We start from the raw sequence: 16,601 nt of genomic DNA, 5'->3' as shown, positions 1-16,601 counted from the left end.
TGCTCCCTCCTCTCAACCTCTAGGACTTAGAGGCGGTCACAATAGAGCTGTGGGTACTGGAGTACTGCAACATTATGATTTCTCTACACTCTTCCAATTTCTTTGTAAATTTCGCTTTATTAGACTCTCTCCAAATTACCCTAATTTGACAGTGTCGTCATTTCTTGCTGGGACTCTGAGTGATAGAGATACTTCTTATTTGTGCTATAAGCTATAGTATTTATTGGAAGTGTAAGAAAAGGTCTCTAGTCTCCAGAAATTTAAACTGGGGCACTTCAATGTCACTAAGAGTGCACATGAGTGCTAAATAGGGATATAGAGGCAGCTGGTACTGTAAGGAATCCCCTGGACCTCCAGGCCATAGACAGTTTCACACAGTACAGGCTCTGAGTTGCGCAATGGGACTAATATTTATTTGGGTCCTAACATGTGCCACACCTACAATGGCTGTGCTTAACATTTAACGAGACATGTTCATGTTTAGAAGTCAGCAGTGTTAAAAGTCAGTAAAGCTCGTGCTCATTCTACTACACCACAGTTTTATAAACAAGTATAATTCACTTGCAGAAAAATCACAAACTAATCACCCATCTTTTTTTAATTAAAGTGAAATTCAAATAACAAAATTAACTATTTCAAATTTTTAAAAAGGATTTTATTTATTTGGCAGAGAGTGACAACGAGATTGGGGACACAAGCAGGGGAAGTGGGAGAGGGAGAAGCAGGCCTCCTGCTGGGCGGGGAGCCAGATGCGGGTTTCATCCCAGGACCCTGGAATCATGCCCTGAGCCGAAAGCAGATGCTTAATGACTGAGCCACCCAGACACCCAAATTAAAAAAGTTTTTTTTCAAATTAAATATTTTAAAGAGAAAAATCTAGTGACATTTAATACCTTCATAATCTGTGTAATCACCATCTCTATCAAGTTCCAAAGTAAAACCCCAGCATTCGAAAATAAAACTCTGTACACATTTTCCCCTTCTCCCAGCTCCTGGCAACCACCACTCTACTGTCTCTATGCATTTACCTATTCCAGGTATTTCATGTAAGTGGAATCATCCAAGGTGACTTTTTGTGTCTGGCTCCTTTCACTTAGCATAATGCTTTGAGGTTCATCCTCAAAACACTGTAGTATGAATCAGTACTTCACCCCCTTTCATGGATGAATAATAGTCCATCGTGTGGATATGCCACATGTATTTATTCAACTGCTGATGAACTTTTTTTTTTTCACCTTTTGGCTCTTGTTTTTTTGTTTTTGTTTTTTCCTTTTGGCTCTTGTTAAGTGCTGATATGAACATTGTGTACAAGTATTTGTTTGAACACAAGTTTTAATTCTTTTGCATATATACCTACTAATGGAGTTACTGGGTCATTTGGGAATTCTATGTCTAATTTTTTGGGAAACTGTCAGACTACTTACCACAGCAGCTGAACCATTTATATTCCTAGCAACAATGTATAATAAAGGTTCCAATTTCTCCCCATCATTGTAATCAACCAACTTTTAAAATTTAAATTTAAGGGGCACCTGGCTGGCTCAGTTGGTGGAGTGTGAGACTCTTGATCTCAGGGTTGTGAGTTCGAGCCCCATTTTGGGTACAGAGCTTACTTTAAAAATAAAATAAGTAAAATTTAAATTTCAGGTATGTTAAAAAAAAAACTGCACTACACCATAAGGCACAGAGTGAATATTTATTTATCAGAGGTTAAACCTAAGCTCAAATTTTATAAATACTGGGAAAGCAGGCCAGAAAAATGTAGCAATTTGCTCAAAGTCAAAGCTAAAGAACGCTTCTAACAAGATGGAGTGAGAAGAAAGGAAAATATTTTAGAGCATTCCATAATTCTAACCTTAAATTACCCACTCCAAGCATCTCTTTAAGTTCTTGACACTAAAATTGTTTCCACTATCTTTCAGAAGTTGAGTAAGAATCCCAGTAAAAGAGGAAGAGAAATGGTTTGTTTCCAAACAGGAGGCAGGACACTGTGTGTTCCTCATAGCACTAAGTACATCAGTCCTGCTAAAGGTAGCCACTTAAGAGATGAGTATGGGATTACCCAACTCTTAAGTGGTTATTTAAGAAATCTGTGGCTCTAAATCTCCCTATCTTTTCGTTTATCGGTAAACCTTTTCAGCCCCACCCATGTTCCAAGACAAATCAGGTCAGTATATCCAAAACCTTTCTAAAACCCTAGGTTCTTTCTTCCAAATCGTTTCTAACACTTTATTTACTGGTCTAGGAGGGAAAAGAGTACTGTGGTGACGTTTTCAGGAGGATGACATTTCCAAAGTGGAGAGGATGAAGGCCTCTGGCTTGGCTTCCTGCTTCAGCACTCCTGTCAGCAGAAACTCAGGTGAGAGGATGGGCAGCCCAACCCGAAATGGAATAGAGCATCGAGGGAAGTCCTGGGAGCATGTAATCACAACTCTCTGAGGCTGGGGAAAGACAGAGCAAAGACAAAGTCAGGGGTGAAAAAGAATCCTAGAAATAGGTTCAGAATCTACTAATCAGTTTTAGCATCACTGAAATAGACCTCTGATATGAAGCATACCTGCTAGAAGTACTCTTGCCAGAAAAGCTGAACCTGAATTTATTCAAGCTTTTAAATTTAACTATAGTTTACAGGAAATGTAAAAGAACAAGATAAATTACACAACAAAGGAGCAAACAGAAAAACCCAGACTCAGACATTCTAAAGAACAACTGACCTGGTTTCTGTAGGAAGTCAATGGAATAAAAAAAAAGGCTAGGTGGGTTGGGGAAGATCTTTTCTAGAGTAAAAGAGAATCAAGAGATATGCAACTGTGGCAATACATGGGTCTTGTTTGAATCCTGACTTGAATTTTAAAGAGACTTTTTTGGCCAACTGGTAAGATCTGGCTAATGGAATATAAGAAAATGACCAAGAAACTATTGTTAATTTTGTTATGGATCAATAATGGCATTGTGATTATGTAAAAAAAAAAAAAAAGAAAAAAGAAAAAAGAAAAAAGAAAAAATAAAGTGCATAGTATCTCAGAGAAGTATACTTTAAGTATAGAGAGGGAAATAATATGAAGTTTGGAGTTTCCTTTAAAATAATTTAGCAAGGGTGCCTGGGTGGCTCAGTGGGTTAACCCTCTGCCTTCGGCTCAGGTCATGATCTCAGGGTCCTGGGATTGAGCCCTGCATCGGGCTCTCTGCTCAGCGAGGAGCCTGCTTCCCCCTCTCTCTGCCTGCCTCTCTGCCTACTTGTGATCTCTGTCAAATAAATAAAATCTTTAAAAAAAAATAATTTAGCAAAGAACAAAACGATAAATGGAGAAAATGTAGCAAAGTCTAAACTACCTTGTTAAATCTGAGTGATTGATATATGGAGGTTCACTGATAATAGAGGTTTTTCTCTCCCTTTGCATATATTTGAAAAATTTTAAAATATAAAATAAAAATAAATCCACTCGCAATCAACAGACTTCTTCATTCCTATCCCTTTACATACTACAGAGCTTCCCCTCACCCTCTCACTTCTTGTGTTCCCGTCCATACCTGTTTGGTTCTCCAACCTTTTCCCATTCCAGTCACCTCTTTACTTGCTTTATTTTTTATTTTTTAAAAAGATTTTATTTATTTATTTGACAGAGATCACAAGTAGGCAGAGAGGCAGGCAGAGGTAGGGGGGAAGCAGGCCCCCTGCCAAACAGAGCCCAATGCAGGGCTTGATCCCAGAACCTGAGCCGAAGGCAGAGGCCCAACCCACTGAGCCACCCAGGCGCCCCCCCAGGCGCCCCCCCAGGCGCCACCTCTTTAACTGCCACCTCACCAGATCTAGAACATAGCACTCATACCTTATAGGACCGGGGCATGCTGGGTAGTACAGTGCCTCCACAGCAGCTGATGATCTCTCCCATCTGAGGTGGTGGGGGCTGGACTCCTGGGGTCACATGGATCTCATAGCCCTAAGAGGAAGAAAATGGTGGAGGCCATAAATGTATGTCCTAAGAGGCCATGAATAGCTGGGGAGCCTCTGGAGGGAAGGCTGAAGCACAGGGCAGAAGACAGCCTCTCACCTCCAGTAACCTTCGCTCCCGAGCCCGGCTCAGGGCATCTCGAAGGCTGAAGCCGAAGTTCTTCTCCTGCTCAGGATCAGTCACCACATATTCATCCGGGGGCAAGAAGCAACCAGCTTTGTGGGACTAAGGAAAGTAGCAGTGAGCACACAAGCTCAGCCCAGCCCACCACCCAGCTCTTCTGCCATCAGTTATCTCTGATGGTATGTCCTCTCTTAGACTCTCACCTGGTGCAGCCAGTCCAAGGAGAGGATGGGGATCCCCCGCCCCAGGGCACAGAGGAACTTGACTGTGCGTCGGACTCGATCAGTCACTAGGTGGGAAGCCTCTGCCACTGAGCTGGCCAGACTCCCCCCCAGGGCCAGCACTGCCCGCTCTCCACGGGCATCCACCACTCCCGTGAAGAGTACCTGTGGAGGGGGTTAACCTGAGCTGGTCACAGCAACCCGTACCATCTGCGCCTGTCTCCAAACCCCTAGGTCTCCTCCCATCCTCCCTTGTCTGTCTCCCACCAAGCCCCATGCCCTTTTTCTCCTACTTTGGGGGCTGTGGACTCTTGGTTAGGTTTGGTGCGTCGAAGGCTGCGGCTTGGGAGTCCCTTGGGCTCCTCCTCTGCTTGGTCTCTCTTTCTCTTGCCTGGTCCTGGAGCCACTACATCCTGAGATTGAGAAAGATCTTGCTGGGAGTTTCTGAGTCTCTAAGCCCTTTCCTAGCTTCACGGGCCCGGTCCTCTCCTCACCTCCTCCTTCCTTGGCCTCTCCACTGGATCTTCTTCTTCCTCTTCCTTGAGGAACACTGTCTTCTGGGTGACTTCCCCTCTTTGGAGCCGTTTTTGAAGTGGGGGTGAATCTACAGTAGCCAAAGGCCTCTTGCGGCTCTGAGAGGCCTTAGGCAGGGGCTCTGGGGTGAACTCTGATTTGCCTGCTCCCTCTACCTTTTGGATCTGGGTAGCATGAGTGGGGGCCTCAGGAAGCTGGGAAAAGGCAGGCTTTCGTATGGTCCCGGGGGATTCAACTACTCTCACTGCTCCTTGTCTCTGGTTCCTTGAGGACCGAGATTTAGGTTCAGGGAGTGCAGAATAGGGCTCACAGACAATGGGAGCTGTGAGGGACCCATGTTTCCTAGTGGCCCTTAGCTTCCTGCTGCAATTGGCTTGAGAGATGGGCTCAGGGGGAAGAGGCTGGTCTGTGGGGACAGGAGACTGGAATTCAGGGGTGGTAAGAACTGGCCCAGCACTTATTCCAGAAGATCTGAGTGTCTTACCCTGACAACCCTGAGACTTAGGGGTGACCAGCTGATCTGTGGGGGTGAAAGATTCAAGGTCAGGGGCTGTGAGCTCAGTTGGTTGGGGGATCTTGACAAAGGACCTATGTGTCCTGCCCCGAGTGGCCCGAGATGTGGGCTCAGGAGTGACAGGCTGATCTGTGGAGAAGGAAGGCTGAAGTTCAGGGGCTGTGGGGGCAACTGGCTCAGAGGTCCTGATAGAGGACCTTTGTGTCCTGCCCCGAGTGGCTGGAGATATGAGTTTGGGGGTGACAGGCTGGTCTGTGGGGGTGGAAGCCTGGAGCTCAGGGACTGTGGAGACAACTGATTTAGGGGTCTTGCTAGAAGACCTAGGTGTCCTGCCCCGAGATGTACGTTTGGGGGTGACAGACTGGCCTCCAGGGGTGGTAGGCTGGAGCTCAGGGACTGTGGGGACAATTGGCTCAGGGGTCTTGATAGAAGAGCTGGGTGTCCTGCCCTGAGGTGTGGATTTGGGGATGACAGGTTGGTCTGTGGGGATGGAAGGCTGGACTTCAGGAGCTATTGGGATAATTGGCTCAGGGGTCTTGCCAGAAGACCTATGTGTCCTGCTGTGAGGGGCCCCAGATGTGGGCTCAGTGATGACAGGCTGGTCTTTGGAGGTGGAAGGCTGGAGTTCAGGGGCTGTGGGGACAGTTGGTTCAGGAGTCTTGACAGAGGACCTACGTGTCCTGCCCCAAGTGACCCTAGATGTGGGCTCAGGGGTGACAGGCTGGTCTGTGGCGATGGAAGGCTGGACTTCAGGAGCTGTTGGGACATGTGGCTCAGGGGTCTTACCAGAAGACCTATGTGTCCTGCTGTGAGTGGCCCCAGATATGGGCTCAGTGATGATAGACTGGTCTTTGGAGGTGGAAGGCTGGAGTTCAGGGACTGTGGGGACAGCTGGTTCAGGAGTCTTGGCAGAGGACCTACGTGTCCGGCCCCCAGTGACCCTAGATGTGCGCTCAGGGGTGACAGGCTGGTCTTTGGAAGTAGAAGGCTGGAGCTCAGGGGCTGTGGGGATAACTCTTTTGGGAGTCTTGACAGAAGACCTATGTGCCCTGCCCTGAGTGGCTGTGGAGACAACTGGTTCAGGGGTCCTGACAGATTTACGGGTCCTGCTCTGAGATATGAGCTCAGCAGCGGCAGGCTGCTCCTTGGAGGTGGAAGGCTGGACTGCAGGGACTATAGGAACAACCAGTTCAGGGGTCTTAACAGAAAACCTATGTGTTCTACCCCGAGTGACCTGCAATGTTGACTCAGGGATGACAGGCTGGTCTTTGGAGGTGGAAGTCTGGAGCTCAGGGGCTGTGGGGACAACGGGTTCAGGGGTCATGACAGAGGACCTATGTGTCCTGCCCCGAGTGACCCGAGATGTGAGCTCAGGACTGAGGGGCTGGTCTGTGGGGATGGTAGAGTGAGGTTCAAGGGCTAAAGAAGAAACTGCAGAGGGTGTCTTCCTGGAGGATCCTCGGAGCCTGACTTTGGATTTTGAGTGGAGAGGCTCCATGTCTGAGGACAAGGTAGTCTCTGGAACTTCCTGATTCCCATTTTGTCTGGTTCTGGGAATGGGCTCTAAAGATGGAGAGGGAGAAAGGAAGGGCTGGGGCACAGGATGTTTTTGACTCTGAGAGAGGAGGGAGTTGTGGTGGAGAGTTGAGGCTTCAGGCACTGCAGGAGGCAGACAAGCACCTGCAGATTCCTGATCACCCTGAGGAGAAACAGAAGCAAGTGAGGGAGGAAGAGGCAGAGAGAAGAGAGACAGTACTTGGATATGTTGTTAATACTTGTTTATGGTTAGAGTGTGTTCCTGGCATTTCACTTATCTATGACCTCTCTTCCATGAGACTGGGAACTTCCTAGGGAGGGAGCAGTCCTCATTCTCACAGACCTCTCCTCATGCCAGCAGTGTTCTCCACAGATGGATGACGATAATAAGAGGATGGTTGGAAAAGGGAAAAGACATGAAAAAATGGACGTTCTGAGTCAGATAGAGGGAGACAGAACTTGGGAAACCGATATGGAAAATGACAGGTTGAAAGGAAAGGCACAGAAGCCAACTAAGGAGTGGTGACAACCGAAGAAAATTGGGAAGATGGAGGAGTAGACTAAAGCAAGGTCAGGGGAAGGGGCAGTGAAGAGGTAGAAAAAGCAGCTCTCACCGCAGAGGCCTTCTCAGCAGGTGGCATCTTGCAAGTCAAGTGGCCTAGAGAGAAAGTAAAAGCAAGTGGAGCTGAGGTCTAAGAGTCGAGACACTTAGGGGTTGATTAGCACAAGGGCTGTGTACCATCTTGGGTTTCCCTCTGCCTTCACTTACCTCTCTGCTGCCTCCTGGGGCTCATCGGGACTCCACCTGGCTGGTTCCCAGAAGCTCCTGGGGTTGAAATGAGTCCCTGATGGTCTCCCGTCCCTGCTCTAGGCTCTGGTGTTAGATGGGAGGCCTGCCTTTCCTGGTCCTGGCTCCCTTTCTCTGTTTCCCCTCTCTGTGGACCGCTCTCCAGTTTTACTTCTGGTACCTCAATGCCTAATCCACTTGGCTCATCTCTCTCTAGTACTAGTTTCTCTACTTCTCTCTTAAATACTTCTCTTCCAAGAGTCTGCTTTCCTATCTCTTCCTCTTGTACTTCCCTGGGTATCTCAATTTCTATGTTTAAACTCTCCATATTCCTTTCAATACTTGTACTTTTTACTTTTTGGTCAGACTCTTGTCCCTGATTATCTCTAGCTAACATCTGTTTCCCTCTGGTTAATTCTTCTTCTCCTATAACATCTTCTCTCTCTCCTGCTGGCAAGTTCTTGGTTTCCCTGTTCAACAGTCCTCTCTCAGAGGCCACCCCCTCTGCTGCTTCCCTTGGTGTACCCATATCTTTCTCCACAGTCTGCATCCCTCTGCCTTGAATCCTCAGTCCCTCTTCATGAACTGGGATCTCTGGATGTTGGGCTTGTGGTGTTGTCCTAGGTGTAGAGGGGCAAGATCCATGGGCATCAAGATGGGCAGCAATGGGCTGGGGCTCAGAGGCCTCAGACTCTCTCGGACAGAATGGCTGTGTTGCCAAGACTTCCCATGGCTCATCCAGGGCACCTGGAGGTAAAGAGTCAAAAGAGAGAGAGAAATGCAGATTGAAAATTTAATAGGTTGAGAAAAGATTAAGAGAAATTAATGAATAACAGGGGTGCCTGGGTGGCTCAGTCAGTTAAGCATCTGCCTCCAGCTCAGGTCGTGATCTCAGGGTCCTGAAATTGAGCCCCACATCAGGCTCTCTGCTCAGCGGGGAGCTTGTTTCTCCCTCTCCCTCTGCCCCTTTCCCCCATTCATGGGGGTGTGTGCACGCTCTCTCTCTCTCTATCAAATAAATAAATAAAATCTTTCAAAGAAAAAATTCATGAATAATAAACCTAAGTGGATTATTAAAGGAAGGCTTGGAATAAAGAGGACAATCACTACATTTAATATTTGTCTGAGTTAAGACCCCACATGCGCATATAAGTTCTCATAGCAGCCTCTTTAAAAATGATGGAGGTGGAGAAACATTAGCAGAAGAGTCAAAGATTATGAAAGAAACATGAGGGAAAAGCAATGATGCCAAGTTAGGGGCATGAAGGCTAGAGTTTCTTATACCTGGGGCCTGGAAACTGCAACAGGAAGGGCCAGGCTCTTGGGGTAGAGTAACCAGGAAGGCCTGGGTAGCTTCATCCTCCATGCTCTGGACTGCTGGACAAGAAAAGCTGGCTCAAGCATAGCTCCCCCAGAGAACTCTGGGCTCCCATTCCTGGCCTCCTGGCTCACCCACACCAGTATTCACAACCTTCAAGGACCACCAGTCTGGGCTCCCAGCTCCCACTTGTGCCAACATCCATATGACATGAATGTCCTCACCTTCTGGGCTCTGATTCTCTCTCTCCACAAAACACTGGGTAGCCTGCAGATCCAGGTCTTCAGAATCTGAGAGGGGAAAATGTAAGATAGATAATAGAAAGTCCTATCTGGGGATACCTGGATGACTCAGTCAGTTAAGTGTCTGCCTTCAGCTCAGGTCATGATCCCAGGGTCCTGGGATCAAGCCCCCTGTTGGGATCCTTGCTCAGTGGGGAGCCTCCTTCTCCCTCTGCCTGCTGCTCTCTCTCTGACAAATAAATAAAACCTTAAAAAAAAAAGTCTTATCTGACACTTCCTTATTCTTTCTCTACTGTTTTCGCCCTAGCCCCAAGCCCTCTGTAATGGACCAAATGTTTGTATCCCCACCCAAATTCATATGTTGAAACCTAATTTCCAATGTGTTTTATTAGGACGTAGGTTCTTTGGGAGATGATTAGGTCATGAGAGTAGAACCCACATGAATGGGACTAGTACCCTTGTAAAAGAGACCCCAGAATTCCCTTTGTGCCCCTTCTGCCATGTGACGACACAGTGAGAAGACAGCTGCCTATGAAGAGGAAGCAGTCTTCAGCAGAACATGACCGTACTGGCACTCCGATCTTGGACTTCCCAGCCTTCACAACTATGAGAAAAAATTTCTGTTGTTTATAAACCAGCCAGCCTATGGCATTCTGTTATAGCAGCTCAAATAGACTAGGAAACCCTATAAGCATTCTTTTATTTATTTATTTATTTATTATTGTTATTTTTGTGTTCTTTCTTTTAGGAGTCAAGGGAGGAAATCCAGCACTTACCACCATGGTTGTCCCCAGAGTCCTTGGTTCTGTCCACATGTAATTCTCTCTCCCTTTCTGTGGGGGTCTGGGCTCCCTCCCTCTGCGGCTGGATGGGTTCCCCTGAAGTGCCTGTGTCCACCACAAGATCTGTAAGGTTCTCCCTTGAGACAGGGAGAAGATCCTGCTCCACCTGTGACACAAGGGATTCACCCTGGGCCCTTGCCTCAAGAGCTCTCTCCTGCTCAAGAACAGCTGCAGCCCATTCTGTCCCAGCATCCCCTTCTGCTGGAAGCTGGCACTTTCCTGTATCTGCCACCACTGAGGCTGCTAAGGATGTGCCCTCTTCTGCATCTGTCTCACAGTCCCCAGGGGGAGGAGGCTGGGCTTCCTCTAGATGCATCACAGGCAGCTTTGCTTGGCCCCCTTCTAATTCCACATTTGTTTGATTTGTCCATACCATAGGCACTTGATGCTTCTCCACAAGTGTAATGGCTGGTCCTGATAGGCCTTTCTCCTCCACTTGTATGTTGATGTCCACTGTGGCAGAGGCTTGGCTTCTCTGCAGATGGACCCCAAGTGAGCTCTTATCTTCATCCACCCCTAGATCACAGTCTCGGAGAGGAGACTGCCTTTTTTCTGAATAAGCCTTGTCTATATGACACTTGGGAACAGTTCCTTTCTTTTCGATTGGGAGCCCCTCCTCCTCCGAGTCTGTGTCACTGTCTCTCCCAGCAGAGGTTTGGTTTTGCTCCAGAACAGCCACAGGTTGGGCCCTGCTCTCTTCCACGTCAGTATCTCTGTTCCATGTATCGGCTTGGCTCTCTTTCAGACGTGCCAAAGTGAGTGCTGCTAAGACTTCTTCCTCATCATCTGTATTGCTGTCAATCACCACGGAGGCTTGGTTTCTCTCCGGAGGGACTGCCAGTTGGAACTCACTTTCTTCCACATCTGTATCACTACTGGCTGGGCTCTCCTGCAGACGTACCAAAGCAGGTGCCTGAGGACTCTTTGTACTAATTTCGTGGAGGATTTGCCTCTTCTTCGTAGGAACTACAGCTGGGGTTGCGGGGATCCCTTCTTCTTCCACATCAGTATCACTGTCTGTGAAGCCAGAAGGCTGGGCCCTTTCCCAGTGGACCTCAGCAGGCCTGCTCTCATCCATATCTGTGTCACTGTCCTCCTCAGCAGTTTGGTTTCTTGCAAGAGTGGCCCCAAGTGGGACCACCCCATTCCTTGCATCCCTCTCAACTTCTGTGCCATTGTTCCTCTCCTTCACTGAACACTGATCCTTTTCAAGCTGGATTTCAGTTGCCACAGCTGTAGGCTGTTCTGTCTCTGCAGTGGAGCCTCTTCTGGCAGCTAAGGAGGCCTCTCCTGCTGCTGGGTGCTGACTTTCTTCCTCATCTGTGTCACTGTCCAGGTTGAAGGCAAATGGTGGGCCAGGGCCATCTGGGGCAGAAGGCCCCTCTTCATCACTGCAAAGGGAAGAAAAGGGAAAGACTCTATAGCATCTGTTTCCCAAGAAGGAATACTCCACTCAGCTATGAGCTCCGTAAGGGCAGACACAAGGCAGTAGCTGTTTTTTGTTTTTTGTGTGTATTTTTTCCCTCTCTTCAGCAATTAGTTCTCTACTTGGCACAATCAGAGGTGCTCAATCAAAGTTCAGCTGAGCGAAAGAGTATGTGCGATTCCCTACTTTCAGGATAAGCATCTCTTGCAGATGGGTCCTACAGTCCCTGGTTCCTCCTCCTTTTGAAGACTCAAGTATCTGGCCCTTTGGCACTCACCTCTCTGGAACTACTGCTGCCAAAGGGGAGGTCCTTGGTCCTTTCATCACACACCTTTCAGAAGGAGAATCTGTCAAGAGTAGAAAGGAGTAAGTTGACTGTTTTATACTCACCATCTCCATCTTCTCACCCACCCTCCCAATACACAGACATACCTACTTCCTCCTCTGAGTCCTCAGCCAACAGGAGCCTCTGGGGTTGAGTTCCTCCCTGTACCCTGGGTGTCTCTTCTACAGTTAGAGGGCCCCGGGAAACAAAGGGCGGGGGGACATTCAGGCGATGATACTGGCAGGGCAAGTCAGCAAAGAGAATCAACTCCTGGTCCCTCAGCCGGTGACTCACCCCTGGGCTTAGGACCTTAGGAGGCCTTAGGACTTGAGTACCATTGAGGCTGCCACAATCTTGGAGGACAGGTGCTTTGTCCCAGGCCAAGATTTCAATCACTGCATGTTGTTTGGAGATGGATGAAAAGGGTAGGGTCACAGAGCAATCAGGCATTCGGCCTACCATATTCTTCCCGAGATACAGGGGGAAATCTAAGAATTAAAGAGGCAGATAAGTTAAAGCTTGAGTCTTGGCCTGCTATCAGGAAAATATTCCTGTTAAGTACTCCACTACTAACTCAAGATCCCCACACACATAAGAAAAACAAAACACAGTCAACCTAGTCAGGACTCCCTCACTTTTTTTTTTTTTTTAAAGATTTTATTTATTCATTTGACAGAGACACAGAGAGATCACAAGTACACAGAGAGGCAGACAGAGAGAGAGGGGGAAGCAGGATCCCCACCGAGCAGAGAGCCCTATACAGGGCTCCATCCTAGGACCCTGAGATCATGACCTGAGCCGAAGGCAGAGGCTTAACCCACTGAGCCACCCAGGCGCTCCAGGACCCCCTCACTCTTGAGAGCTTTTTCTTGTATCTTCACTTAATAAACTTGTCACTTTACTTACACAGACACACACACACACACACATGACGGCAGAACCCCTAAGTATTGAAGAATATAAGCAATGTGTTATTCATTGTCAATATCCCATCCATCCATATTGGATTTTTTTCTGTTGTGGTAAAATATATGTAAAATTTACTATTTAACCATTTTTAAGTGTACAGTTCAGTGGCATTAAGTACATTCACATTGTTGTGCAACTATCACCACCATCCATTTCCAGACCATGCTGGATTTTCATATCAATCTCTTCATCTTCTCCTACCAAAGTAAAACTGAGCCCACTGAGCCCAGGGTACTTGCAGGAAACAATCAACTCAATCAGCCCCCTCCTCTGCATTCCCAGTGAAACATTTTTCCAGATCTCCTTGAAACATGTATAAGCTTCTTACAACCCTCCAACTACCTCCCCACAAAAATAAGAGGCCTATACCAGTACTTTAGCATCCAATAACCTCTGACCTTTTTCTGGTCCATGGGCACTACTGAAGATATGCAATCGCCCTACGGGCTCCAAGCTACACCCTAAGGATTCACTGGGTCTCTCTGTCTCCTCCTCTTCTTCAACCTCCCAATTAATAGCCTGGGTGTCGTCCATGACCTGGGAAGGAAACACATTATCATCATCTCTATCACAGGTCCACACACACAGCCTTAAAGAGGAGGCTGATAACTAGGGTAAATCTGGAGAGTTGTGATGGTTGACCTTTCTCCTGACAATCATCCTGTTATTACCTTTCTGAAACATTTAAAAAATATTTGTGACTATAATAAACATAAATATTTTGGGAGAAGGAATAAATATTAGGTCCCAAGTACACAAACTATACAAATGCACGTGCTTACGTATAGAGACAAACATTTTGAGAAACAATGTTTAGCCTTATGGTATACAATACACTGACAGTTTTCATTCTTTTTTTCCCCCATCCACTATTGTTTAAATGCTGATCTGCAACCCGCTAAATTGATTTCACTATCCACTACTGGGTTGGAACCCACAGTTTGAAAAAAACACTTTAAAGGGAGCTAAACTTTGCCAAGCATCAGCTGTGTGTTGGGCACTGTGTTATGTGTCAGGCATAACAGACATACGAGGCATGCATTTGGGAAACCAAAGCTAAAAATATTAAATGACTTGCTCAGGATAACACAGCAGGTAGGTGGAAAGGACAGGAATAAATGTGCTTCTGCAAAACCCATGCTTTTTATATTTTACCAGAACACAGTGTGATCAAACTAAGCTGCAAAGAATCCTAACAGCTGACATACATAGAGGTTTGCTATGTGTGAAGCACTGCTCTAGTTACTTTACAATGACAGACTCCCTTAATCCTCACAAGAACCTTGTAAACTACTATTATTATATTCCATTTATCAGGTTAAGCAACTGAAACATAGGTGGGTTAAGGAACTTGCCCAAGATCACCAAGATACTGTTTAATATTTGGTGGCTTTCCATGCCCACGGGATAAAATAAAATCCCAACTCCTTAGCAAGACCCTCCATAATCTGAACCTCAGGTCCTGCTCCCCTCTACCAAAGCCTATGTTTCAGCCGCATGGACCTTCTTCCCAATTTCTGAACACCCTCTTCTTGTTGTTTCCCACACCTGCATGCCTTAGCCAGTTCCTTGGCCCTTCATTCCTAGTTTTCTGGTCCAACTCTTACCCATAGTTTACGATTCAGTTCAAAGGTCACTTTCCTGGAATTTTTCTTGCCTTCTAGTGTTCTTCGTGCACCCACATGGTCCCCATTGGTCATTGAACTTGTACTTCCCCTAATCCTTCTCACTATATTGTAACCATTAATTCTATTTCTGCCTTCACAGACCCTCTGGAGAACCGGACCAGCAGAACTGTGTCTTTTCCCCTAGGCCCCATCATATTAATTCGACAGTTCCTACTGTGCACCTGGTACTGTTCAAAGAGAAGGTACCTATTGTGCACCTGGTACTGTTCAAAGAGCTCGGGATACATTCTTCACAAACCAAACGTCAAATGAACCCTGCCCTCCTGATGAAAGGACAAATGAAAGGTGATGAAAAGTCAACACAGTATGGGTGGAAATCACTCCGAAAGATGCCACCGCAGAGGTTAACTGTTGACAGGGAAATTAGGCCGCGTCCATGGGGATAGTGTTAACTCTGGCCTTAAGAATGGAGAACTCAGCTGGAGTCCAGGGCCCTTGGCTCCAATCCAGTAGGCCACCATCTTTGATCTCCACCCCAGGGGGCTCCCTCCAGGCCCCACGTCTCCCCGTCTTCATACCTAAACTCGGGGAGGGGCGTCAAGGAAGGATGAGTATTATAATCCCGAGAAACAAACTTCCAAGTATCCTCCGCCCCGTCGCACCCAAGGCACGCCCCTCCCGCCCTCCGAGAGAACAAAGATGGCTTCCGAGGAGCCGTGGGCGAGGCCCCCCAGAACTCACCTACTTTGAGTCCCCGCGCGCGCGCCACCAGTAACGGCCTCGACCCGGTGGCGCTGGAGCGCGGGCCGAGAGGGCGCCGATACGCTGATTGGCTCCTGCTGCTGCCTGTCACAGCCCCGCTGCGCGACGATTGACGAAGCTCCCAACCCAGAGGCCCAGCCAGAGCCTCGCCCCCGCCCCCTTAACAGCTCAAAGGGGCGGCTTTTCCTGGGCGCTTGAAATTGATTGAGGGAGGCGGTAATCGAAGGCTGCCGTGCGCGCACGGAATGGCGCACCTCGATTGGGCAGCTCCAAGGCACAACCCACCGCTGCTTCACCCTCCGCTGCCACTTCCCGCGCAGATTTCCAAACCGCGACCACAGAGTCTGGGCGCTGCTGGCGGATAGAGGGGCTTACTGGTACCGTCGCCGGATGTGTCTACTACAGCCGTAGAATCCTTCCTCGGTCCTCCCAGACATGGAGTCCGCTGACTCATGAGAAATGGAAGTGAGGCGCGGGTTGCAGTCGTGGCCGGAGGCTGCAGTTTGGAGAACTGCCCGTAGGCGTGGCGTTTGGTGCCTCTCCATCGCAGTGGAACTTCAGTTCCTTTTGATTTGGCTTTCTTTTTTTCTTTTTTCTTTTTCTTTCTTTTTTTTTTTTTTTTTTTTTTTAGTGGAAGTCCTGTCCTTTCCTCCCGGAGACTACATCCCTGATGGACATTTGGAGGTCATTTTCCTAAGGATCCGTAGGCGAAGAGGGAGAACTGTTTTGTTAACTATCTTAAAGGTTGAGGTCTTTCAAAAGGTGGAGGAAGGCTGATAAAAATCATATTTCATTATACTAAGACGAGAAGAGAATAGTAACAATTGGATTATGTATGTACTTTAGGAAGTCCTTTTGCATTCATTATCTCACTTTCTTCCGACCACAACAATGAAATAGGGAGAAGTAGATTTTACAGAGGGAATTGAAGTCTGCGAAGTTACAGGACCTGCCCAGGTTCCTACAGCCAATGTAAGGGAGAAACAACTGAAACAAGTCCTATAATTCTAAATTCTGAACACCCCCCCCCAACAAAGTAATTGCTTTCATTGTGATCATGCCCTGAAACGTAAAATACTCTCTTTTTAAGTGGGTAGCGGAGGTCTTACACAAGTTGAAGTTTATTTTTTGTTTAGGTAAGGAGAAATGTGTTGAATGCATTGTGAATTAACAATAACCTTGATACGTCTTATTAATGAGTGCGTACCACACTCCATTGTTTATACATTTTCCAACAAATTGCAAAATCCTGAAGAGGGTGAACCAATTTTTACTCATTTTGTATCCCTAGCTTCTGGGTTGGTGGACACTTAGTATCTATCAAAGGAATTAACCCCTAAGAAGCACGCCAGTCTGACTTGAGCCCATCCTATTTTCTCCCATCGGGCCCCCCTCTTTTGTTTCAATCTTGAGGCTTTTGA

At 47.3% G+C, this 16,601-nt stretch overlaps 1 protein-coding gene across 6 annotated transcripts; it reads right to left on the bottom strand.

The window, feature by feature from the left end:
• Positions 1-1,677: 1,677 nt before the first annotated feature.
• Positions 1,678-15,244, bottom strand: MDC1 (mediator of DNA damage checkpoint 1). 6 transcript variants are annotated; one of them, XM_080806750.1, is made up of 16 exons: positions 15,160-15,244; positions 13,189-13,327; positions 11,929-12,309; positions 11,774-11,843; positions 10,444-11,461; positions 10,005-10,176; positions 9,211-9,276; positions 8,953-9,042; positions 7,651-8,415; positions 7,496-7,539; positions 4,792-7,044; positions 4,591-4,710; positions 4,280-4,462; positions 4,053-4,178; positions 3,831-3,941; positions 1,678-2,441 (listed from the first exon to the last, which is right to left on the bottom strand). In XM_080806750.1, exons 2-16 carry the CDS (start codon positions 13,322-13,324, stop codon positions 2,274-2,276), a joined length of 5,703 nt encoding a protein of 1,900 aa, XP_080662876.1. In that variant the 5' UTR covers positions 13,325-13,327; positions 15,160-15,244; the 3' UTR covers positions 1,678-2,273. The 6 variants fall into 6 exon arrangements, 5 of the variants coding, with proteins under 5 accessions (XP_080662876.1, XP_080662873.1, XP_080662875.1 ...); XR_013967020.1 differs by having other exon boundaries at positions 4,280-4,479; positions 8,953-9,045; positions 10,005-11,461; XM_080806747.1 differs by having other exon boundaries at positions 8,953-9,045; positions 10,005-11,461.
• Between the last annotated feature and the right edge of the window lie 1,357 nt (positions 15,245-16,601).

The sequence above is a fragment of the Martes martes genome (assembly GCF_963455335.1).
Source record: "Martes martes genome assembly, chromosome: 6".
In the NCBI taxonomy this organism is placed as follows: Eukaryota; Metazoa; Chordata; class Mammalia; order Carnivora; family Mustelidae; genus Martes; species Martes martes.
This window is presented reverse-complemented; position numbering and strand designations above follow the sequence as displayed.

What these genes read in the sequence shown, in the direction of transcription:
- MDC1 (XM_080806747.1), bottom strand. Translation starts at nt 13,324, where the DNA reads ATGGACGACACCCAGGCTATTAATTGGGAGGTTGAAGAAGAGGAGGAG. An exon ending in AAGAGTCCACAGCCCCCAAA is followed by an intron (nt 4,463 to 4,590) that starts GTAGGAGAAAAA and finishes CCCCCTCCACAG; the next exon opens with GTACTCTTCACGGGAGTGGT. An exon ending in GGGAGCGAAGGTTACTGGAG is followed by an intron (nt 3,942 to 4,052) that starts GTGAGAGGCTGT and finishes TCTTCCTCTTAG; the next exon opens with GGCTATGAGATCCATGTGAC.